Source organism: Trichosurus vulpecula, chromosome 6 (assembly GCF_011100635.1).
Source record: "Trichosurus vulpecula isolate mTriVul1 chromosome 6, mTriVul1.pri, whole genome shotgun sequence".
In the NCBI taxonomy this organism is placed as follows: domain Eukaryota; kingdom Metazoa; phylum Chordata; class Mammalia; order Diprotodontia; family Phalangeridae; genus Trichosurus; species Trichosurus vulpecula.
The window spans coordinates 171,475,235-171,502,179 of NC_050578.1; the positions used below are offsets into that span (position 1 = coordinate 171,475,235).

Here is a 26,945-nt window from a genome sequence, read left to right on the forward strand (position 1 = left end):
ACACTTACAAATCCATATCTTCCTTCCTTGGAGCACCAGAAGTTGCTCCTTGAAGAGATTGGGCACCTTCACCTTCTACCAGAAGATTATCACATTTATTATTTAGCTACAAATGTTAAGTGGCCCAGGTTCTTCTCTTAACTGGATCACATTCTTCTACCTTCTAACCTCCTGATACAGGTTCATATTCCTGATGTCCTGCCTTGGGTCTCCTATATACTATCCATGAAAAATAGGGATCATGTCTTGGAATTATATCAAGACCTATAATGCTGTCCATCTACCCTGTGCAGTTCCTGACCTCCCTCTAGGCTAGCATTCTTGCCACAAACAGATGAGCAGATCTTCAGTCAAAGAAAAAAAAGCAGCACTATGTCGTTTTAAAAATCAATAGTAATGTTGATATTCATTTTAGAAATCATTTTTCATGTTCTTTAGCATATTTGATTTTATTTCAATTCAACAACCTTTTATTAAAGCTCTTCTATAAACAAGGTACTCTACTACAAAGACAAAAGACTGATATTTCATGCTTTCAAAGATCTGACATTCTACAGGGTATTTCAAGATATTTTGTCACCAAACCTCCTCCTCCCTTAACAAACCCTCTTGGTCCTTTTTTTTTAATGTCCTAGAATATATCTCAATGTGTTCTGTAGCATTTCTTTTTTCAAGTGAAAATTTTTATATTTTTTCCAATTACACATAATAACTTTCAACACTTAGGTTTTTTTTAAAATTTTGAGTTCCGAATTCTCTCTGTATCTCTCTGTTTCTGTCTCTGTATCTGTCTATTTTTCCCTCTCTCCCTTCCTCCTTCCTTTTAGCCCTCCTTGAGAAGGAAAGCAATTTTATATAGATTTTTTTATGTGCAGTCACGCAAAACATATCTCCATTTTGTCCATGTTCTTCCGCCTCATTTCTGTGGTTATTTTTTGTAAGACAAGAATGTCTCTTCAATTTGTTCTTTTCATTAACAGAAATACTATTGAGGAATATTTTTATCTGACATCATTTGTTTCCAAAGAATATATTACTTTCAGGTTATTTATGGTTTACTAGGACTATTGGTCTTCTTGGGGTTTAAATTTAAATCATTTGCCTTTTTTTTTTGAATTGTGATTTCATTAGCATCATAAAATTCCTCTACCAATCCAAAATTGATACTTTCTCACTTCCTGAACAATTAATAATCATGGAGAGTTGTGCAGGGCACTAAGAGATTAAGTGACTAGTGATAAGCCTAAAAAATTCATAATTTGCTCTTTTTTCAGGAAAACATACAAATCATTAGAACATGTTGGTTCTTTTAATTAAAAAAAAGCTTACTAAAGAAAATTGTCCTCAAACATAACCATAGATGCAACAGAAGGAAATTAAACATTTATTTGCCATGATTCATTTCATTTGTTATTCAACAAATATTTATGAAGGATCAACTGCAGAACATTCAAGGGTATAGAGATAGAAACAAAGTTTATAAGAGACATGGTGTCTTTGCCTTCAGAAAACTTCACTAATATAGACTGGCAGAATTCAGGGGGTATCTGAAGGAGAGATTATTTTTAAGAAACTACAAATTTGTGCTTTGCAAATGCATTCGAGACTTGAAGGCTAGGTGGCATGATGTATAGAACACTGGGCCTAAAGTCAGGAAGACTTGAGTTCAACTCAGACACCATCTAGCTGTGTGGTCCTGGCAAGTCACTTAACTTCTATTTGCCTCAATTTCTTCAACTATAAAGTGGAAATAGGAAGAGCATCTTCTTCCCAGGGTTGTTGTATGAATCAAATGAGATAATATCTGCATAAAACACTTAGCATAGTATTTGGCACATAATAAGTGCTATCTATGTACATACTTATTCCCTTCCCTAGAACAAAGTATTTCAAAGTAGCTTTTCTGTGTAGGAAGTGGTGAACCTCCTTTAATGAAGAGGTGATATTCATTGTCCTTAAGGACATATATTTAGAAATAATATAGAACCCTGTGATTTAACTGATACAGGGAACTTTCAAGGACACTCTTTGTACCAATGCTAACTGGCACCTTTTCTCCAATTTATAGTCCTAGAGAACTACCTAAATCTCTAAAAGGTTAAGTGTGACACAGCCAATATATATGTCAGAGAAGGTACTTGAACCCAAGTCTTCCTGGTTCTGAGACCAACTCTTTATACTATACCATGCTTATCTCCTGAATACTATATAAAAAATAATAGGTCATTTGAGTACAAATGCTTTAAAGTGTCAAAATACTTTAAAGTGGCTGGTTTTCCTAAATAGCTCAAAAGGCCCTTAGAATCCTTCATATGTCATTCATTTTATTAACAATTCTACTTTTCATAGATAAAAAAAAATGTGTTTTAGAGCAGCCTAACTCTAATTGAATATAAACTCTAAATGTATAGATTTGTACATGTGAAGTTTTCCTATGTTTATAAATATCAAAATTACTTTATTTTTGGCACTTCCGTTTCTTCAAATATCTGTGTCAAGAACCTCTAATTGAGATGCTTCAGTGTCTATAATTTCTAGTTATGTGACATCTTATGGTGGTTGGAATGGTGGCTTGGCTTCTAGATCTCATGGTTGACTAGTTTCATTCCATGTAATACAACTAAATAGTGAGTCATATGTCACATATGACATTTACATTTCAGTGCTAAGAAAATAAACTTGGGAAACAACAGAGGCCATTAAAATGTAAGGGGGGTGGGGGGGTTGGACACTGGCTAAAACTTTTAAGTTGGGCATACCAGAGGGAATTAAGTTTGCTGAACATGAATTGTTGACCCATGAAGAAGCACTCAAATCTATGAATTTCCTTTTATTGTCTGATTAGCCCTTCTGTTTGTCTTAATTGATTTCAGGAGGCCATCTATCAAATAAATTAAACTGTGTTATATGGAAGCTGGCAATATAATTTTGACAGAAACTCTCTCCAGGATTTACATTAACATTTTCCCTAAGGGAACAAAAATAGAAAACCATGGTTTTATTGCTCCACATCTGACCCCAGCTGAAGCTCTGAAAATACCTTATTTTCCCACTTATATTTGAGCTCTTCTGAAAGATCACTCCTCCCAGCCTTTCGGAGATAACGAGATAGAAGCCGTTGTTTATCAACTGATGTAGGGAGGGTTTTCTTCCAGAAGGAAAGAAATTCATAGATCTGCTCTGTTAGATTATCAGGATTCTTCAGTTTGACAAGTTGAATGGTGCTCCGTCGCAGAGGGAGGGATGCAGCAAGGGATGCTGCATTTTCTTCAGACAGTTCCTCAGCCAACCAGTACAGCAAGTTTTCCCAAAGGGCTTCTGTGAGGCCAACATTTAACACTCATTATAGTTATCAGAGATCAAACTGATACCTATTCTTAAGTGACATGTTTATCTGGTTTTCCACATCTCTTTGGTGAAAATGCAATCTCTAACTTCAGAGCCTGAGGAAGATTTAATGCAACCCAGGAGACAGTTGTTTGTAATATTTCAGTAACTGCTCAAGGGTGTCTGATTCACTGCAACTGCCAGGTTTCATCTGTTCCTGGTAGTATATATTAAGGGAGCTTTTATGCTTAAAAAAAATTCTCTCCTCATGATGAATTTTACTTATGCATTAGCCGTACTATAATTCCCAGGCAGCAAATTTTCCCCCAACCTGATGTTAAAGGAGAGAGAGATTACAGGTTTAATAGCAGCATTGAAGAGACTGGGACTAGAGCTGAAATGAGCCGATCTGCCCATTTGATATTGATTCAGGATTAGCCTCAGAGAAATTCTGTTACCTTTTTAGTACAGAACTGTCATATGTATGAGGAGAAACTTATACAGTGAGAATACATTAAAACCTGAGTTTCTATATATAAAAAAATTCCTATCTGACTTGGAATCATTTATATCTAACTACATATGATATATAGAGAGACAAATTGAAATGTATACAGTTCTGGACATGGAGCCAAGAAGACTCATTGGTGGGCTTGGAGTCAAGAAAAGCTGGGTTCCAATCCTACTTCTTAAACTTACTGTGTGATCCTGTATGTTGTCACATGATTATTATATATCTCACAATTTGCTTTAATGGGGGAGGTTCCAGGAACTTCTACATTGACAAAGTCATCAGTATTATACATAGACTCCATGTACCAGGTACCACCCTCTTTTAAAACAGCTGCTGAGAGCTTCATCTTCTAAGAAAATTAGAAATATGTAAATGGTAGCAAAGAGGCAACATTCACAGTGTTAAAGGGCCGGCCAGGAAGTCAAACAGACCCAGGTTCATCTTTCCTCTGATATATACTAGCTGTTTGACAGTGGTCAAGTTACATAATCTCTCAGTGCCTCCAGGAAAGTCCCTAAGAATGAATGAGTCACCAAGCTGCATGAATGGTAAATTTCTTTACTGAGAGTTAAGCCTTGTCAATGAAACCACATATTCGAACTGAATTATTAGCTGTTGTTACTAGCTGTGTGACCCTGGGCAAATCATTTAATTTCTGTTAGCCTGAGTTTTCTCATATGTAAAATGGGAGAAGTAGAATTTGTACAATCTGCCTCATAGAGTTCATTGTTATTAGAAACAGGGGTGTGGTATAACATAACAATCCCATTAAAATAAGTTCTGAGGTTCATTTGAGGCTCACTTACTTGGTACGTGTGAATTACTAAATAATAAGCTATTTTACTAATAAAGCAGGTTTCATTCAGAGACAGGGTAGAAAAATATTCCTAGTTCTACTCCTGGGTCCACAATTGTTATGTGATTACTTTAAGCATAGCTATGAATGAGCAGTAAATAAGTGCAGAGTATTATTTCACACTGAAATACATGCATTTTAAAATTATTGACCTCATACATGCGGGATAGTTATCATATTCTAATATTTAAAACCTACTAGTCAGCAGTCAAGTACAAACTGCAATTATTTATTTACTAGAATCAGCAATCATTAGTTCTATGAGTAAGCCTATGTATGCAACCATCCACATTTCTGGTAGTTTTAATACCGCTTTAATTTCATCTGCATCGAATTATCACTAGGGGAATATTTTTAAAATATTAGTTCATTTGTACATGTATTTCCTAAAGGACAATGCATTTATTATGTTGATGAATCAACATTACTCTTATAGCACCCTTGAGTGGAAAGTAATTTTTATAATCAACTCCCTTACATTTTTAATTGCAAAACTATTTTTCTATTATTTTTTTTTCAGGAAGAGACCTACTCACATGAAAATGTTGGGATGATGGAATGCAACCTGGAAAAATGGTTACCTACCTGAAGGATCTGTAGACATTCGTTTAGTGCTCTGTGGATGGTTGATTAATTTCTCATGCTATTGGATGAAAAGGAGGCAGAGGAGCAACAGAAGTAAGTCATTAATTTGGGGACAAAATCTGTACAAATAACTTATATGAGCCCAAACCCTTCTTAGAAATAGAGGAACTACAGTGCATAGTGTGCAAAATTAGTTTGTGCGTTGGGGTCTGGGTGTGCTCAGCAATTGCTTTTTCCCAGACTTGGGCTAAGATTAATGTCACTGGATGCTGATCCAAAACTTTCAGCAAATTCAGCTCAAAGAATACACATTAATGTCATTTTTATAATCCATAAAAATTACTGTGCAGCACTCATACTAACCAAATAAATGCAATCCAAGTAAGATTGATATCTTTTAAGATGAATCTCTGAAGCCTAAAATAATAGCTTCTGTAATGGTTAGTGCTTTACAATTACAAAATACTTTCAAATACGTTATCTCATCCAAGCTACTTGTCAAGCCTGTAAGGTGGGCACTATGAATGTTTATTAACCCCACTTTGCAGATAAGGAAACTGAGGCTCAACGAAATTGTGTCTAACCCAAAGTCATACAACTATTCAGTAACTGACAGAGCTAGAATACAAAAACAATACTCTTGGCACTCTGGGGGTGGAGCCAAGATGGCAGAGTAGAGAAAGCATTCAGCTGAGTTCTCGCAACATCCCCCTCGGAACAACTTTAACATACTGCCTCAAATCGAGTTCTGGAGTGGCAGAGCCAACAAAGGGTCAGAGTAAGACATTCTTCCAGCCCAAGACAATATAGGATGTTGAAAAGAGAGAGATCTATAACAGAGAAGAGGGGGATGAAACACAAGTAGTGGGACTAGGTGGTAGTGACAGAAGCAGTAGCAGCTTTGGGAGTTCTCAAGGTAGAGATGGAAAATGGACCTGGCAACTGATCACAAAGAGATTTCAGGGGACCCCTATGCTAGCACTGGACATAGGATCAGATACTGTTTGGCAACTCCATTGCCTATACTCACTTCTGGGTCATAATTCTGGCAGGGAGGAGTACTTTTGGTCAAGAGGTAGCAAAAGTCCTGAGGAACAGATCATTTCCAGTCCCAAGGGATCAGGGACTCTAAGGAATAGTATTGTTTCTTGTCCCAAGGGAACAGGGGCCCTAAGAAGTGATATTAATTGCAATCCCAAGTGTTCAGGGGTCCTTTCTGGGTAAGGACCAGAATGAAGACCAGGAGAGCAGTGACTATACCTCTCCCCAGATCATACCATCTTAGAAGCACTGAAAACTTCCAAACCTGAGGACTACCTCTGAAAACATTGGTGCAAAAAAAGCCTAAAGCTCAAGACAGTTCTTCCCCTCACCCTGTTTCATGCTGGGAAAAAGGTTGAATGTTAACGTGAAGTTCCAAATCAAGAAATAAAGTGGAAAAATGAGTAAACAACAAAAAGGAACCTGACCATAAAAATCTACTATGGTAACAAGGAAGATCAAGACACAAACCAAAAAGAAGACAATAATGTCAAAACAGCTACAAACAAAGCCTTAAAGGAAAAAAAGTGAAATGTGCGCAAGCCCAAAAAGACTTCCTGGAAGAGCTAAAAAAAAAAAAAGTTTTGATATCAAATAAGAGTTATGGGGGGGGAATTAGCTAAAGAAATGACAGCAAAGAAAGAAAAGGATGAAAAGACAATTAACAGATTTGTAAAAAAAAAAAAAAAAAAAGGTACGGCAATACTGAAGAAAATAACACCTTAAAAACATAATTGGCTGAATGGAAAAAGATATTTAAAAAATCGCTGATAAAAATAATTCCTTAAAAATTAGAATTTGATAAGTGGAAGCTGACTTCCTGAGACATTAAGAAACAATAAAACAAAGTCAAAAGACAGAAAAAAAAACAGAAGAAAATGTGAAATATCTCACTGGAAAAACAATTGACCAGGAAAACAGATTAGGGAGAAATAATTTTTAAATTGTTGGTTTACCTGAAAGCCATTATTAAAGAAATATTCTAGATGTCAGATTTCAAGAGATTGTCGAGGAAAAATGCTCAGATATCCTAGAACCAGAAAGTAAAATAGAAAAAAATCTACCAATCACCACCTGAAAGAAATCCCAAAATGAAAACTCCCAGGAGTATTATAGCCAAATTCCAGAGCTCATAAGTCAAAGAGAAAAATACTTCAAGCAGCCCAAAAAAATGTCAAATATTGTGGAGCAAGAGTCAGAATCACATAACATTTAGCAGCTACCACATTAAAGCAACATATCACAATGACCAGGTAGGGTTTATAACAGGAATTCAGGGCTAGGATTAGGATAACTGTCAGCATAATTGACAATATCAATAACAAAAATAACAAAAGTCATATGAATATTTCAATATATGCAGAAAAAACATTTGACAAAATACAACAGCTATTCCTATTAAAAACATTAAAAAGCATAGGAATCTTAAAATAATAAGTAGTAGCTATCTAAAACCAAGAGCAATCATTATCTGTAGTGGAGCTAAAACTTGAAGCTTTCCCAATAAGATCAGGAACAAAGCAGGGGTGCCTATTAGTTGATGTCACCACTATTATTCAATATTGTACTAGAAATGGTAGCTTTAGCAATAAAAAATAAAAATAAATTGCAGGAATAAAAATAGGCAATGAGGAAATAAAACTGTCACTATTTGTAGATAATATGATGATATACCTAGAGAACCTTAGAGAATCAACTAAAAAAACAACAATCAACAACTTGAGCAACGTTGCAGTGTATAAAATAAACCCATACAAATCACCAGCATTTAGATATGGTACCAGCAAAACCTAGCAGCATGAGATAGAGAAATTCCATTTAAAATAACTAAAGACAATATAAGATACTTGGGAGTCTACTTGTCAAGGTAGGACCAGGGATTATAAGAACACAACTAAAAAAATACTGTTCGTAGAAATAAAGACAGAACTAAACAATCATAGAAATATTAACTGTTCATAGGTAGGCCTTGCCAATGTAATAAAAATGACAATTCTACCTGTCTTTACTTATTCAGTGCAATACCAATCAAACTACCAAAGAATTATTTTGTAGAGTGAGAACAGATAGTAACAAAATTCATCTGGAAGAACAAAAGGTCAAGAATATCAAGGGAATCAATGAAAAAAAATGTGAAGGAGGGTAGCCTAACAGTTCCAGATTTCAAACAATATTACAAAGTGATAATCATCAAAACAATATGATACTGGCTAAGAAGCAGAGTGGTGAATCAGTGGAATAGGTTAGATATATAATACACAGTAACAAATAACCATAATAATCTAGTGTTTGATAAACCCAAAGATCCAAGCTTTGGGGATAAAAAAATCAACATTTGACAAAAATTGCTGGGAAAACTGGAAAGCAATTTGGCAGAAACAAGGCATAAACCAATATCTCACATTGTATACCAAGATAAGGTAAAAGTGGATAAATGATGTAGACATAATGGATGATATCATAAGTTAGAGGAGCATAGAAAAATGAACCTGTCAGATCTATGAATAAGGGAAGAGTTTATGACCAAACAAGAGATAGAGAGCATCACAGGATTTAAAATGGATAATTTAGATTACATGAGATTAAAAAGCTTTTGCAAAAATAAAACTAATGCAGCCAAAATTAGAAGGAAAGCAGGAAACAGAAATAAATTTTCAGCAAGTTTCTTTGATAAGGGCTCATTTCTTAAAGATATAAGGAACTGAATCAAATTTACAAAAATAAGAGACATAAAAGTAAGCTTACATAAGATTGAACAAATAATGTACTAACTCTGGGACAAATATCGGCAACTCAAATATGTCAAGGAACCATCATGTACATTATTATTCCTTTTCAAAAACGTCTAAGAATGTTGATCGTAGTGAACTTTTTGCTTAATACTAGTGGTGTGGAGGAAAGAAGACTGGATTTGAGAGATCTGCCTTCTAGGTCTTGCTAAGTCTTTGATATACTATGTGACCTTTGTTGGCCAAGTCAGTTGATTAACAAGCATTTTCCTATGTGCCAAGCACTATGCTGTCGGCTGGGAATACAAGCAGCTTATGCCTTTGAGGAGCTTACAGCCTAACTAGAGAAGAAAATGCACACACATATACAGGCAGGGCTATGATGGAGCCACCCCAAACTGGCTCATGAGTGGCCATTGTTAAATTTTCAGTGTGAGCATTTACACCTTAGAAAGGCACTGTATAATTTCCCCTAAGAAATCCAACTCAGATTCAGCTCACTGTTCATCTGCAGGGCCTGCCCAACACATCTGTATTGATTAACTAAATAAATGGGCTGCCTATTGAACTTCATGTCATAGTTTAAAAAATAGCCATTCTTCATCCACTTCTTTTCTTTGGAAATAATTTAGGCTAATTGATTTTGAGTGGCCATGAATTTCATTGAGAAGGGTCTGTAGTATTCTAAGGCTCAGCTCCATAAGGTCAGTGTCAGCCATAAACAGACACATGGAAATTTCTTCGCTTTGCACTGTTTACAAGATATCTCCCATTGATGGTAGCAAACCATTTGTAGTACCTAAGGATACTGATAATCAGAGGATTGCTGAATTAAATTACCACTGGTTATGCCTATCAAAGAAGTATCATGGAATACAGGAAAGCATTCTAAACTTGAAGTCACAGGACCTCAGCTTGTGCTGCAGCTTTCTACCCCTGCAACCTTGGATGAACAACTTCACCTTTCTGGGCCTCGATTTGCTCATCAGTTAAATGAGAGGGTTGGAGTAGATGGCTTCTAAAGTCTGTCAAAAAAACTGTGTAATAAACTGTGCTAGGTACTAGGAAGAGTGTTCTCTGAGTTTGACATCTCCATGGAATTCACCTTGGGAGAAGAGGGACTTTATAGCAGCATGCCAATCTAGCCTATCATACTTTTGAAAATAATCAACAGATTGGAAAATACAAACCCAGTATTCTCCACCTATTTTAATCAGTTGTATGAACATGATGATTAGCCCACTGTAGAAAATCATTTGCCATAAGAAGATAGCTCCAAGATGATGCTACTCACACACTGGGAGTAGTGACCAATATCCACCAGGAAATACATACTCAGCTGCAACCATAAACCCTGCAAAGCAGCAAATACTACAAATTACTGCAAAACCTTCAAAATAACAATCACAAAGGAGATGTCACATCCAGAGGGGAATAGACCCAGTGAGGCCAGCACAATAATATCACCAGAAATCACTGTTGTTCCTGAAGCATCAGGAAGCATAGGTTATCCTTCCATACATATTCCCTATGAGAGCTGTGCTTTGAACATTGTTCCTTATGAATACTCTTCATGCATCATTTCCCATGTATACCCATTCTTCTAAATGATGGCATGTGCATTCGTCAGAGAATATACCTCAAGTTTAGTGAGAAGGAAGGTGTTCTATTACTATGTTATTTTATTCAATGTATTTGCTTTGATTGCTTTGCTTTTAATTGCTTTGAGCTAATTGTGTCCTGTGGCTGGCTGGGAAAAAAGAAACACATTGATGGGTCTTCATGGTTTTGAGGGGATGTAGACCAATAGAATATCTTAACCTTGGAGTAGTCTATACTCTCAGGATTTTCAGTATAACCTTTTAGTGTTAACTTCTAACACTTAGCTTTTAAGCCCCCACCTGTGTTTATCTCATTAACAATCAGCAAATCAATTTAATTAACTATTTTAGAAAAGATGATATTGTAAAAACAAGTAGTACAAAAGATTGCCCCACCACCACAACCTAGGGCTCACTCTGCCAAAAATATACATATCATTCATTGGAGAAGGAGGTTCAAATTTAGAGTAATATGATAGGATGTAGGATACACATGTGGCAAAGGATAAGTCACAAATCCTGGTACAGTAATTCCCTTCTCTCTTTATAGAGTCCTCACCCAGCTCACCTAAGGTGCAGCTCTAAGCCAAGTGGGACCCTCAGCTGGGTTCCCAGGATCTCATCCTTTCTTGAGTACATAGGCAGAGCTTTTCTCTTCCACAAGGAATCATGCTGTCTAGAACTGCCTCTTTCCATATCTGTCTGTGCTGTCCTTAGGATGTCTGTCCACTTCTGGCTGGATGAATAATTTCCCAGTGGTCTAGTCCCCCCAATTCCATGGTCAGTGGTGGGAAAAAATATTGTTCTCCCAAACTTGAAAACTCCACTCTTGAACTGACCTACTGTTTTTATACGTAAGCCCAAGAGAGTGACTCATTCAACCAATCACAAGATTTTTCCTGAGTGGTATCATTTTGCCCTTATCCAATTGCCAAAGCCCTATAATCCTCTCAGATTTACAAGGACTTATCCACATACTCTGGTAGGTTTGTGGTAAAATACCTTAACATCTACTTTGTGATTACATTCTAGGCACATTGATTGATTGATTGACTGATTCTGAGGATGGGGAGGGAGGGGGAGGATCACATTTCCCTCCCTTGCCCTTAATACTTTATGATTAAGTTCCAGATTGTCTGTCATTACATTAATTGAAGTGGGGAGGAGGTTGAACCTCTTTCCACCATCCTTGATTTTTTTCTGATTTTTCAATACCTTCCTCTCTTTTAGACATCTTGAAAATCAATGTTCCAATGCTTTCAAAATTGTCTGATCTCTAGCATAGAGTATGTACTTGGTCAGTTCCACCTATTCTTCCTGTACTCTTCTTCTTTAGTATCATTTCCAATTATGCATATAGAACATCTGGGACTTGTGTATAAGAATCCAAATATAGTAGTTACATGGTCATTAGTGGTGAAAATAGTTTGTTAAAGAAATGCTAAAAGACCTGTTCTGGTTTTCTGGTCTTTCTTCCACTTTCAAGTGTGAATAAACTTGGCATGTTTTGACTAAGACTCATCTCCTGCCACGTTTCATGCAATTTTTTTTCCTCCTCTGCACCACTCTTTTCTGTTTTATGATGTGATACTGCTTTTAATCTTTTGCCATCCTCCCATATCACATTTTGTAAATGAATTTCTTTTTTAAACTAGGGTTGCTATTGGCTTTTATAGATCTTTCTTGGAATAGAGATCAACTATTTGCTAATTGAGATGGTTTCTGGATTCTCTGGGCCTCCATGTTGTGATGATTGCTTAATGTTTTTAAAGGTCTGTAGGAAATGTTGACGGTCTGTGTTATCAACTTTGATTTTTTTTAACATCAAAAGCTTCTTTGATTTCATCAAGTGGGAACTTGTGTAAATTCATTCATTACCTTTTTCTCATCTTTATTCTTTTTTTTTCTATTTTGACATGGATTTTAACATTTGCTCTGACAAATGCTGCTATTCTGACTGTGAAGAGTTAGTTAAGAAATAACTCTCACGTTAGAATGTAGTCATTTCCTGACTCTCAAGATATAATCAGTTCTAGTTTTCATAGTCATGTTCACTGCTTGTCAGGTCAAGATTCCTTTTGCTTTCTTCTTTAAAAGATTATTCAAGATCTTTAACATAAGACTTCTCAGTTCGTTTTATGTCTTTGACCTTTTTTGTTTCTTAATACTGAATTACATTTTCCAAAACATTTTTTGCCGTCCTCTTGTTTTCCCTTCATATTGAAGTCAATTAGCATCAATGAGTTGGTGTAGAGGACTTCCCTATCGTTATGTTCTAGAACAAATATTGTCACATAAGCTACAATTATCTTCAAAGTTCTTTTTATGTTTACTGTGAGCACTGTAAGGCGAAATTACTGGGGCTCCTATGAAATGGTTTTGTTGCCTTTGGGCACAGAATGAAACCAAACCTGCTAGCTCCTTTATTTTGTCTCTCAAGGAGAATCTACAAACCATTTGTTCCTGGGTTTTTTGATGATTATTTATGTTTTAGAGATTTTTTTTGTCCTTGGAATTTGAGGCCATACTGTAAATCTTACAATGTAAAGGAGCCACAAACCTTAAATACATAATATGTTAATTACCTTTAATTTAAGGATGTTAAGAGGGAAAAATTAATCAGTTCTAATATCTTCAACTATTTAGTCAGGATTTTAAAAAGAAAAAAAAGATTCACGTGATTATGTAAACCCTTAAAAATTATTCAGGGTTATATTGTAGGGAAATCCATCAATCAATTTGTTTGAGGAGGAAAAAGAAATAAAAATGAAGTTCAGTGAAAAGTAGACATTCTGAAGAATTACATCAAACCCATGTGCCTGTCTTTCTTTCTGCTCTATTAGACAGGTTGTGCCAGCAAAGTTATTTGACTTTGAGAGAAAACAATTGCTTTTGAGCAGCTTCATCGTTTACTTAGAAATCACATGTCAGGAGTTCAGTTGAAAAATAGGGAAGTTCATTGTTTAACTAGCATTACTTGAAAGCAGAACTAGGGTCAACTGATTGCTTACATAAATCTCCAAGCTAGGAACTATTTTAAAACGGAAGCAGATAGACCACTCTGGCATAAAACAGGTTGAGCTTTCAGGGCAAAGGTTTGCAGCTGAATACAACCAGCCAACCCCCGCTGAATGAATTTGTCATAAAATTTTTATTTTAAATTATGGTTTATGGTGCTTTCCCTGAGCAATAAAATTGCCGTTGAAGCTCTATCCTCACATCACTATTCTTATTTCAAAATCTGCAATTAAAGAGTCATTTCTTTGCCCTTAGTCACATATAGCTATGTCTAGAAGAAATCATCATTAATTTACATATAATTGTGAGCCGAATTTACTGGATCCTTATACACCACTGATTCTAATAGGAGGGGAGCTGGGGACACATGAGTACCCTGAGATGGCTGAGAAGAAGCACTAATAGTCATCTTTTCCCCAAAGCCTTGTTTGATCCCCTGAATTACCCTAAGGGATGAGCATAGATCCTTATGGCAATCCACTAAAGGCCTCCTTCCAAATTTATATGAAACTAATAATGACTTCTGTTTGGGTCTATCTATTAAGTGCATTCTAAACCCATTGAATTATTCTACCACAGCCTAACATACCTCTTCATCTTTTCCATAATAACAGCATAAGAGATCTTATCAAATACTTTGCTGCAATCTAGGTAAACTATAGCAACAGCATCCCTTTGATCTAGTAGATTAATAACCTTATACAAAAGGAAACAGAGTTAGTCTGGCAGGACATGTTCTGGAAGTCATCCTGGATTGTTGTGATCACTAAAGTTTCACTATCTCTATAGTGGTTAATATTCTAAAATTTTCCCCAGAAACTGCGGCTGATCTCACAGACCGCTACTTTGCAAATTTGATTCTCTTCATTTTTTAATAGTGGTATAATATTTGTACTTCTTCAGTCTTGTAGGACCTCTAGTGTTCTCCATAGTCTTTTGAAATTTATTGGCAGTGACTCAACGTTCACACTCTGGGATGTAGGTCATTCGACCCTGATAGCTTGAACTCATCAAACGTGCTTAGGTGTTCCCTATCTCCCTACATATTCAGATTATCAAATTCCTATCAGCATTTTTTGCTTTGTTCCTTCTAGCCCCCAAAGTCTTCACCTTGGCAGAGAAATTAGAAGCAAAGAGTTTAACAGAAGGCCCTTCTCTTCATCATCAGTTATCTTTGTCTCATCTATCACATGTAGTGACTCTGTGCCTTTAAAAAAAATATGTTCTTTTCTCTAATGTGGCTTTAGAAAGTAAATAAAAGATAAAAATAAAAACAAAAGCCTTTTTAAATAAAAACCTTATTTCACCTGCTTAGTTTACCTTGAGTTTAAATATACTTAACACTATTCAAAGTAGGACTACCCTATGCTGTTGTACTCATCCTCAATATATATTGACTCTATCTTCTTTATATGTATTTTAAAAATCAAAGTTGGTCAGGGCAACTAGGGGGCACAGTAGATAGAGCCCTGGGCCTGGAGTCAGGAAGACCTGAGTTCAAATTCTCACTCAGATAGCTTACTATGTGACTCAACCTCTCTTGGCCTCAGTTTCCTCAACTGTATTAATAGCACCTACCTTCCAGGGTTGTTGTGAGGATCAAATATAATAATACTTATAAAGTACTTACCACAGTGCCTGGCACATAGTAGATGCTATACAAACACTAGTGATGATGATGATGATGATGACGACGACGAACTCCCTGAGCATTGGTCTCTTGAGATAGTTCACACTTTATCCTCCTCATTGAAATCTTTTCTTTTACTGTCTTCAGGAGCACATTTTTTAGCTCTTCCCATGACTCTTGGTCTAACTTTCCCTATAGAATTTTAGGTTATGAAATCCTATCCATCCTTTTTTTTTAATCTTGAAATCTGTACTTCCAAAACCTAAGGCACATGAAATTTAGCCCAAGTTGCCACTCCTCTATTGCACATTCTAAGATGGAATGTTCATTCCACTTCAAAATTCCCAAGTTTCAAGGGTTCATTTCCCCCTTAGTAAACAACTCCTCTATGTTGGTGAAAAACAGATGAAGAATACAATTCTCCAGATCTTCACCCAAATGCTTCCCATTATGTTTCCCTGCTCTAATTTCTGGGTTTTTTCATGTTAATTATATCTTCTTAATTAACAATGCTAACCTGCTATTTTTTACATATTTATATATAATAAACAATATAAATCTATTTATATATTTAACATTCTATAATCATGTTCCATCAATGGGCCCCATCTTATGTCTCAGTAGTCATGGAGTTTTGGAAATGTAATTTAGTCAAATTTGTCTCTGCATTAAGCTCTTTTGTTCACTTTTCATTTTATCAATACTTCGTACATTTGTGTACAGACAAATACTGGGTCCCTTCTTGGATTTTGTCTCATACAAGGTTCTGGGTGTCTCTACTATTATTCTTCCTATGTTGTAATTTCTCTCCACAGCAAGAGGCCTTATTCTGGGGTCCATGGACTCCCAAAATATATTTAGGGGAGTCCATTAACTTGGAGGCGGAAAATTACATCTCTGTTTGTAATTCTATTACCTTTGTAATCTTATGTACTTTACCTTAGGCATTTAAAAACAGCATTTTCAGAAGGGATCCATAGGCTTCACTAGACTGCCAAAGAGATATATGAGACAAAAAAAAGAATTATGAACCCTTGCTCTATGTTACATAGCATGGTAGATACACATATACATTTTGCTCTTCCTTTCTAGTTTAAACTTTGTTTGTTTTTTAATTAGATTTCCAAAACTCCAAGAAAATACATTTTGATTAATCCTTGTTTGATATACTTCGTCCCTGGGCAATAGTCTATAATTCCTAAATTTCTATTCATGGTACAGAAATCAAATTCGTATTCTCAGACATCACCTTTACAACCAATTGTTACCTTCCAAATCTGCCTTTCTCTTCTAATGCCACTGACTTCAATAAGCAAGAGTGATGAAAGCACCACCTGTGCTCCTTGTGGTAACCAGGCTGGACATAGAATCACAAAGACCTGAGTTCAGATCCCACTTAAGATGATCATTAGCTATGTGACCATTTTCATTTCTCTAAACCTCAGTTTTCTTATCTGTAACCACACCAACTTGAATTCCTTTCTACACTGAGACTAATTAGTAATAGTAAAAGCAAAATTGATCATGAAAGTAAATTGCAATATTATAGGTTGATGGAAAAAATCCTTATAGGATGTGTAGAAGCAAGTATTCATAGCACTGGTATGTGTAAAACTATAAGTGATATTGGCAAGTGATTAAATACTTTGGCAAAGTGCAGACCTTTGAAACATGAAAAAGTTATTTATGAAAATTAAGCTGCCTACATCATAAATGATTCATTTCCCAAGAAGATGCTAGATGCCAGAACATAAGTTAATACTAAGTTCTAAATAATTCATTCAACATTATTAAAAGCCATCTGTAAGCCCTAAGACAATCTTAGATCCTATGAAGAGTTTGAGATATATGCACTATCAGAAGCAGTGTGGTACTTATTGGAGAAGATAGATTGATAGATAGGTATGTATATTTATGTACACAGGTATATATATATATATATATATATATATATATATATATATATATATATATAGCAATACATATATATATATATATATATATATATATATATATATATACATGCATGCAATAGAGACCTCACTGTACGTCTTCTTACTTGCAAATAACACTCCCAAAGCTTCCAACATGTTTTTTCCCACCATCTTAGCATGTAATCCATAGATCAATTAATACTTTGTTATACTCTTTATGGAACCAAAAAAGAAAAATACAAACATAAAGTAAATGTTCCATAATAAGAAAATACAAAGGTCCTAAGGACAGAGAAATTGCTTTTGTATCATTTGAAATATCAAAGTAAGGTATACTGACAGAGTATATATGTTGAATTTGTAAAACTAATTGGGAAGATTCCAAGAACAGAGCAATTGTTTACAATTCTTTTGAAACATCAAATTAGATGGATAGGCGGAGCCAAGATGGTGGCTGAAAAGCAGGGACTTGTGTGAGCTCCCCACCCAAGTCCCTCCAAAAACCTATAAAAATGGCTCTGAACAAATTCTAGAGCTGCAGAACCCACGGAATAGCAGAGGGAAGCAGGGCTCCATCCCGGGACAGCCTGGATGGTCGCTGGGTAAGGTCTATCCCACAGAGCTGGGAGTGGAATAGAGCAGAGCCCTGAGTGGGCTGCACCCGGACCAACCAGACCTGAGAGATGGGCAGAACAGGCCCAGAAGTTACCAAACTTCTTAACCCACAAACACCAAAGACAACAGACAAGGTTAGTGGGAAAGGCTGCTGGGATAGACTGAAGGAGTTCATGGTTTGGCCACCACCCCAGGGGCAAAGGAGGTGGTGCAGCTCTGAGGACAGAACTACAACTGCAGTTGCTTCTGACCCCAAGCCCACCTGGTGGGAAGAATTAAGTGGCGGATCAGAGCAGGAGTGCAGAGCCTCCTTAGATCTGAGTCACAGTCCAGGTTGGCGGTTCTTGGGGGAGGAGGAGCGCTGGTGTGGCAGAACTTGCCATGTAGAAATAGCTCTGAAAACAACAGCACAACCCCTCAAGCTTGGGACAAAGTACTCTCTACTCCACAAGCAGTCATACCCCCACAGAAAACTCAAGGATCAAGTAGTTGGCTGGGAACATGGCCAGGAAGCAAAAACACACCCAGATTCAGTCTCAGACTTTGGAATCTTTCTTTGGTGACAAAGAAGACCAAAACATACAGACAGAAGAAGTCAACAAAGTCAAAGAGCCTACATCAAAAGCCTCCAAGAAAACATGAACTGATCCCAGGCCATGGAAGAGCTCAAAAAGGATTTGGAAAAGCAAGGTAGAGAAATAGAGGAAAAATTGGGAAGAGAAATGAGAGTGATGCAAGAAAACTGTGAAAAACAAGTCAATGACTTGCTAAAGGAGACTGAAAAAAATGCTGAAGAAAACAGCAATTTAAAAAATAGACTAACTCAAATGGCAAAAGAGCTCCAAAAAGCCAATGAGGAGAAGGATGCCTTGAAAGACAGAATTAGCCAAATGGAAAAGGAGGTCCAAAAGACCACTGAAAAAAATACCAACTTATAAATTAGATTGGAGCAAATGGAAGCTAGTGACTTGATGAGAAATCAAGATATTATAAAACAGAACCAAAGGAATGAAAAATGGAAAACAATGTGAAATATCTCATTGGAAAAACCACTGACCTGGAAAATAGATACAGGAAAGATAATTTAAAAATGATTGGACTACCTGAAAGCCATGATCAAAAAAAGAGCTTAGATATCACCTTTCAAGAAATTATCAAGGAGAACTGCCCTGATATTCTAGAGCCAGAGGGTAAAATAGAAATTGAAAGAATCCACCAATCGCCTTCTGAAAAAGATCCCAAAAAGAAAACTCCTAGGAATATTGTTGCCAAATTCCAGAGCAAGGAGAAAATACTGCAAGCAGCCAGAAAGAAGTGATTTGAGTATTGTGGAAACACAATCAGGATAACAGAAGATCTAGCAGCTTCTACATTAAGGGATCAAAGGGCTTGGAATATGATATTCTGGAGGTCAATGGAGCTAGGATTAAAACCAAGAATCACCTACCCAGCAAAACTGAGTATCATGCTCCAAGGCAAAATATGGATTTTCAATAAAATAGAGGACTTTCAAGCTTTCTCAGTGAAAAGACCAGAGTTGAATAGAAAATTTGACTTTCAAATACAAGAATCAAGAGAAGCATGAAAAGGTAATCAAGAAAGAGAAATCATAAGGGACTTACTAAAGTTGAACTGTTTTGTTTATATTCCTACATGGAAAGATGATGTGTATAATTCATGAGACCTCAGTATTAGAGTAGCTGAAGGGAATATATATACATATACATATATATATATATACATATATATATATATATATATATATAAATCAAATTAAGGGATGACAGAGGAATATACTGAGAGATGGAGAGATAGAATGGGGTAAATTATCTCCCATAAAAGTGGCAAGAAAAAGCAGTTCTGTTAGGAGGGAAGAGGGGGCAAGTGAGGGGGAATGAGTGAATCTTGCTCTCATCAGATTTGAACTGAGGTGGTGTAAATACAATCAGTGAATGAGAAGATCTTCCCTGCCCATTTGAGTGGGCATCAAGGGCAGGGCTCTCAGGGTCCTGGGGGGAGTGGCTAGGACTGGAGTCAGTAGTAGGCTCCTGAGTTCTGGTCACGTGATGACATGAAGCCTGTGGTGGGAGGAGCTTGCTGAATGGTTGGAGCAGAACTAAGAGGCAGTTGGTGAGAGCAGTTAAGAGCTGAAGGAGAGAGGAAGCAGTCAGCTAGCTGGAACATAGCTTGGAGATTGCAGCAGAAGCGGTGGCGACGGTGACAGGCGCTCCAAAAAAAAGCAGGACTGACCCTCGTGGAGACCGGAGAGTGCTGAGCAGGGGCTTGAGGCCAGCAGGTGGTCTTCTTGCTGGAGGACCCTGGCATTGGGTGGGGAGAAGCACCAGTATGGCTTGGCTTGCTGCCGTAATGGTTTTGTGGCCTCCTGGTCACTATTGTGAGATGGGCACACCGGTTTTGGAAGGTTCTTGCCAGGACATAGAATTGGGGACACTGGTCCGTGGGTCTGCTACTTTTGAGTTTCAATAAATGCTTTAACTCCTCTGCCTTCTACTTAGAGAATTCCTTATATCCTGTGATTCTGGACCATTCAGGCATATTCATGGTTATCTTTGAAATCATGAATTCTGCCTTAATGATATAGGAGGGAATAACATACACACTCAGTTGCGTATCTTACCCCACAGGAAAGAAGGAGGAAGGAGATAAAAATGGGGGAATGATAGAAGGGAGGGCAGATGGGGAGGAGCTAATCAAAAGCAAACACTTTTGAAAAGGGACAGGGTCAATGGAGAAAATTGGATAAAGGGGGATAGGATAGGAAGGAGCAAAATACAGTTAGTCTTTTACAACATGAGTGTTGTGGAAGGGTTTTGCATAATGATATGCATGTGGCCTATGTTGAATTGCTTGCCTTCTTAGGGAGGGTGGGTGGGGAAGGAAGAGGGGAGAGAATTTGGAACTCAAAGTTTTAAAAACAGATGTTCAAAAACAACAAAAAAAAATTTTTTGCATGCAACTAGGAAATAAGATATACAGGCAATGGGGCATAAAAATCTATCTTGCCCTACAAGGAAGTAAGGGAAAAGGGGATGGAGGTAGTGGGGTGACAGAAAGGAGGGTTGACTGGGAAAGGGGCCATCAGAATATATTCCATCTTAGAGTGGGGGGGAGGGTAGAAATGGGGAGAAAGTTTGTAATTCAAACTCGTGAAAATTAATGCTGAAAACTAAAAATATTAAATGAAATAAATAAATAATGGAAAAAAAGAATGTAAACTCCTTGAGATGAGGGACTTTCTTACTTTTCTCATTGTATTCCTCAGAATGAATGAATTTTTTTTATTGATTCATTAATTCAAAAACAAACAAACAAACAAAAAAGAAGCATCAAATCAAGACAGATTGACTAGGTAAATATGTTGAATTCATAAAACTGATTAGCAAAGTGACCAACAACACCCTCCACCACTCACTCACCTTAGGCAAATTCAATGGTAATTTACAAGTAGGCAATTGATGCCAAAAGTCATTAAGTGTAAGTGGTTGGTGCAAGTTCTTGGCTATTTTTTCTTTGGGTACTTTGTAAACTGCAACTGTACCCTTGTAATGAGGGGAGCTGTAGTTGCCAAATTCATCCACCTCCTTGAGCTGGAGTTCCAGGCTGGGCTTCCTTTGTAAGTGAAAAATAAGCTTGTAGTCTTTTCCATAATCTTTTCCATTACCTAAATTTAAGTAAAATGTGTTGGTTACCACCACAATATAATAGATGAATTCGGTTAAGCCTTTGGCAGTCAAATAATCATTTAGTGCTTGAAATGAAATACATTTTACATTTGATTCAATTTCCAATGTCTCGTTAATCTACAATGACTTGCTTTCAGATAAAATACGAATTTTCACAGGAATTGATACTCACCAAGCAAAAGCAATGGAAGTAGAGTGGAGTACAAAGAGCACTGGACTCAGAATGAAAAGAGTAGGCTTCTAGTCCTGGCTCTGTCTCTAACTAGCTGAGTGAATTTAGGCAAATTACAGCTCCTCTGGGCTTATTTACTCATCTATAAAAGTATGAAGGGAAGTCTTGCTGAGGTGATTTTGGTTTTTCTAAAAACAACAGGATCTGCAAGAGCTGGAAGAGGAAACCAAGTTGAGCAACATAAGACAGTTTTCCCATGATGCTCTCCAGTTCTAATGACTGACTATCCTAAACACAAACAATCTGTGCCAAACGGGGAGCAGTGTTCTTTGGCCTCCACTGTTACAGTGACTAAATTCTGTTTTCTAGAGTGAAAGAGATGTCCTGCCCAATGCCTAGTAGAGTACACAATCAAAAAGTATCTAGTTACAGAAAGGAGAAAGCATCCGGCCCATCCATCTCTCTCATACATGAAAGTATATGAACCCCCACAAATAGAGAAATATTTATCTGTATTTTGAGTATAACATGCCTATAATAATGAGTGTAGACACTCTCAAATTTCTCAAAGAGCTATTATTTGGATTAACTTAAATTGGATATTTATTTTAGAATTCCATGTTCTTTTTAAATTCTAAAGGCCATTTTTACCCATGAAGGCAGAGGCATTATGGTAGAAAGAATGTGGGATTTTCAGATAGAAGATCTGTGTTTGAATCCTGGCTCTAGGACTAGCTCCCCATGGGACCTAGGGTAAGTTACTTAATTTCTCGGATTCTCAGTCTGCTCAATTTGTAAGATGTGGGAATTTGTTTATATAATGTTTAAGGACCTTTACAGCTATAAATCTGTAATCCTGTAAGGGTGATAGTTTTGAACTTTCTTGGATATAAAAGGAATATTGGATTAAAGTAAATTCCTGCCTTCAGGCAATTTCCTCTTCAGATTCTGGTTGGAAGTACCAGTTAGTTCCTTACATGAAACACTTCATTTCCTATCTCCATAATCTTTGCTGGTTATCACCCATGCCTAGAATTCTCTCCCTTCCCATTCCTGCCTCTTAGATTCTCTGGCATCCTTCAAGACTTCGCTCAAATGCCACTCTCTATGGAAGGCCTTCCCTGGTCCTTGTATTGAGAATCAAGATGGGCTCTTAGCATTTATTCAACCAAGTGCCCTTAAAGAGTTTGGCCTTTGTTTCCTTGATTAAATTAGGAGTCCTTGACCTCCTTGCCTCAAGGGAAAGCCTAGTTTACATGGGTTTGAGTGACATGTTCATGACATCAGAGTCTTTTAGACCACATGGGTTTAAGTAGAATTTTTGTGACCATTTTAGGTCACATGGGTGAGTCGCATGTGTGACTCACCTTTGACCCTGAAAAAGATATACAAATGCAGAGGTTGGCTTTCTTTTTCGGAGCTCTGAGCCACAGCAGGAGTGGTGCATGACTCTAGGCCAGCCATTGTTATTAGCTCCCCAGTTTGATGTTGATGCTTCTCTGGTAACTGTATATCGTGATTTTGTCAGACAGTAATCTGTCTGTCGATTCATGTTTATTTTCTCTGTTTGTATTCGCTCTGCAACTCAGGGTGTTGGCTTTTCTCCCTGAGCTGAGTGAATGATATTTGTATTCTGGATTAAAGTAAGATTGTTAACCCCTTCACGTTGCTTTCCTTATTAAAGAAGATCAAAAGAACCAGGGCTTGCAGCGTTCTGTGTGCTGGTTATTGTTGGTTTTACACAGCCACAGCAGCTGCTAGCCGGATTGTTACAACAAAGCTGCTAGTGTCTTCCCCGTGAAATTACCTTCCGTCTGCACTATGTATATCACATGATGTAATTATTTATACTGTTGTCTCTTCCATTTGAATGTGAGCTTTGAGTGAAGACACTGCTTTTGCCTTTCTCTACAGCCCCACCTTGGTACATCATATGGTCTTAATAAATATTGGTTGATTTGACTTGATTAACAGTGTGACTGCTGGAGGTACAGGAATATTCACTTAGGCCTAGTCCTCTCAGAAGTATGCAGGAAGAACTGGTAAAATAGGGAAATGATCATTGTCAAAAGTCTGCCAGCCCCATTCATTCATACTCTCAAGCTGTTTCTGCTTATTTCTCCTTTATTTACCCTTCCTTTACCTGCTGTTCCCCACATCCAGGTTCTGAGACTATTTGAGGCTAAAACACTCATTGATAGTATCAACAATGGCACTATTTACTACAGCCAGTATACAAAGCCTAACAAAGGAAATATTTCAGTCATCCACATGACTTGTTTGGGTGGGACAATTCCGTTTTGTGTCTGTCTGTGTCCTCCGTGGGAATAGAGGGTGTATACCACGGCTTCTGCTCTGGAAGCCAAACAGGAAGGAACTTCTGCCCTTCCTTTCCCCTTTCCCTTTTCTCCTCTCCCCTCTATTTTTCTACGATTTCCTTGTCACTTGAACAGCCCTTCTTGGCTAGTTTAGACCACATTCATTTCACTAAAGGCCCCTAGATCAAGACAAATGGCTGATGCTGCACAGAAGGGGTTCCACATATTCCTAGGATACATTTTAAGCACCACAGGAAGGGCATCTCTCAGTTTTAAAAATAATTTGCTTCAAAGTTGCACAGAGTTGTAACAGAGTTGGAGAAGGGCTAAAGGGAAGGGTATCCAGGATACACTTTGTGAATAGAATATCAAAGGAATCCTAGAAAGGAACATGACCCAACTGAACCTTCCCCTACTGCTGTGAAAACTACTAGATTTCTTTCATTGATTGGAGATTTCATTGGTGGAGATACATGAATCTTAAGGAAGAGGATACAGTCAGAACAATGGCTAAAGCAAATGTTTGGTTCTCTTCTCTCCTCCCCACTCACATATCTTTCATCACTTACTCTTGTCTTTGCTTTGTTATCTTTTATTTCATCTCAGTTTGATCTCTTGTTTGCTTTCTTAGTCTTTCATTTTCTCTTGTCTCCGTTTCCCCAACTACCTCTCTAACCCAGTACACGTGTACACACACACACACACACACACACACACACACACACACACACACATGATTTTCAACCCTTTCCCCTTTCCCAAACTGAATCCCAAATTGGTTGGACTAATATATGGTCATTTTACTTTGCAAAGGCCCTTTCTTCCTTGTATATCAAGGAACATATTCTTTAAATGTGTAGGTGAGCAAATCCTTTTTTTAATGTTCCCATCTGAGATTTGGAGGACCCATAGAGGAGGAGCAGCTTAGATTAATGAAAAGAGCCTCATACTCAGAATCTGAAGACCTAGATTTGAGTCTAGGTTTGATATTTTTGAACTATGCGAAGGTGATTAAATTTCTCTAAATCTCAGATTCCTCATTTGTAAAACAAGGGTCATAACATCTGAACTATCTACCACACAGCATTATTCTAAGGAAGTGTTTTATAAACCTTACAAGAGTCAATATGTAAATGCATGTTATAACTGAATTTATTCTACTCCCAGGGTACACTCATGTATTCCCCATAGACAGCTGGCATTGTTCATTCTCTGTACATTCCACAAATGATGTAGCAAGACTATCGTTACATCACAAAAAGATGACTTCAGATGCTCATGACTCCTTATTTAAAAAGTAAATGGGAATATGAAAATTAAGTACAGAGTGGTTACACTTTCATTTGTGAAGGGATGGGAGAGAAGACACTTCTTTTCCTTCCTTTCATAACACAGAGAATATTAAGGGAAGCATGGGATTTAGAGCTGGAAGCAACCTTCGAAATGATTGACATTAACCCTCATTATTTTTACAGATAATTAAATGGAAACCCAGAGAGTTAAAGTAATTTATCTAAAGTCACACAGCTAGTAGATGACAGAGTTGGAATTTTAACCTAGGACCAATGACTCCAAGTTTCTAACACTTTCTAGCACACCACACTTCTCTAGGTTTCTTTCCATTGAATAATGACAATCCAGTCTCTGACTAGGATGAAGCATAGGGCAGAATACATAGATGAAAATGTAAAAAAGTGTTTGTACTTACTTGAAGCAAAAATGTTCCCATTAAACCTTAAAATAATCTGTTCTCCTTCTCTCATTTGGAAAAACTGGGATGGTTGTGGAGGCCCACTAAACCCTCTCTTATGTAGGCTCTGAAGCTCTTGGCTCAAATCTTTAGAAGGCACTAGTGAAACAACTGCTTTATGAGGGTTTTCTTTATTTCGATATAGTACTACACAGGCCATGGTACTGAAGGTAGCTTCCTCTAGACACTTTGTGAAAAGGACTAGATGGGAATTGTCCATGGTGGAAGAAAGGCGAAGCACAAGAAATCTGCATGAGAAAAATAAGAAGAAATACTCGGGAAAGAATGTAACTGTTATAGACATATAAACAAAATCCATTATCAGTTGCTCTTCAATTAAAGTTAAATAGATGGGTGGCAAGACAATTCAGTGCATTAATAGAGGCAATAGACTTTGGTACAGTTAGGAAATGAGTCTGAGTGGAAATGTACCAATGATGAGATGCTAAGCATTCAATGTTCTTCTATAATGAGATAGATAAGCAGAAAACAGATGATACTAAGATAAATATATAATTCTCCATTGTTTCCTTTTCAACTCACCACACATTTTCAGTGTAGCATATTTAAATCTGGACAAAGGAAGCACCATTTTTCAAAATGTAATTGTTTCTTAAAGCAAGCACTGTTATAGATTGTAAATTAAGCAAATATGGAAAAGGGATTATCAACAGGACTCAAAAATAATTTTTCTTACTTATCTTTTTCGGGGTAAAAATGAGTATCTTTATATTAAATATACACCTTGAAATACTTATCCTTGTAATTGTCTAGGTAGAATATAAATGACTGTGATGTTTACCCCTAAAGAGTCTTTCAAAGAAAATTTCTATGGACTATTTCTTTTCCCCCCTTTTCTTCTTAATAGCTGCACAGAATTATATAGGTTCAAAGGTCTTCACACACATTATTTCATTTTATCCTCATAATAACTCCTGAGAAGTAGAAAAAACTGATACTGTTAACCTCATGTAACAGATGAGGAAACTAAGGCTGAGAGTTCAAATGACCTTCCATGCTCACACAGGTAATAAGTGGTAAATTCAGTACTTGAACCTTTGTTTCCAGACTTTCAAATATAATATTTTTTCCACCATAACATGCTGCCTTTCTTATTTGAAGTGTATGCTTCTGAGAAAAAAAAAACACTC

The 26,945-nt window shown here is 36.9% G+C and overlaps 1 protein-coding gene across 1 annotated transcript in view; it reads right to left on the reverse strand.

The window, feature by feature from the left end:
• Positions 1-2,998: 2,998 nt before the first annotated feature.
• Positions 2,999-26,945, reverse strand: part of DTHD1 (death domain containing 1) — a 71,421-nt gene continuing 47,474 nt past the window's right edge. The window contains exons 7-10 of the mRNA XM_036762330.1: positions 25,753-26,042; positions 21,288-21,532; positions 5,283-5,340; positions 2,999-3,318 (exon numbers count right to left, since the gene is read on the reverse strand). Coding sequence (XP_036618225.1) covers positions 2,999-3,318; positions 5,283-5,340; positions 21,288-21,532; positions 25,753-26,042 — 913 coding nt within the window. The remainder of the gene's footprint in view (positions 3,319-5,282; positions 5,341-21,287; positions 21,533-25,752; positions 26,043-26,945) is intronic.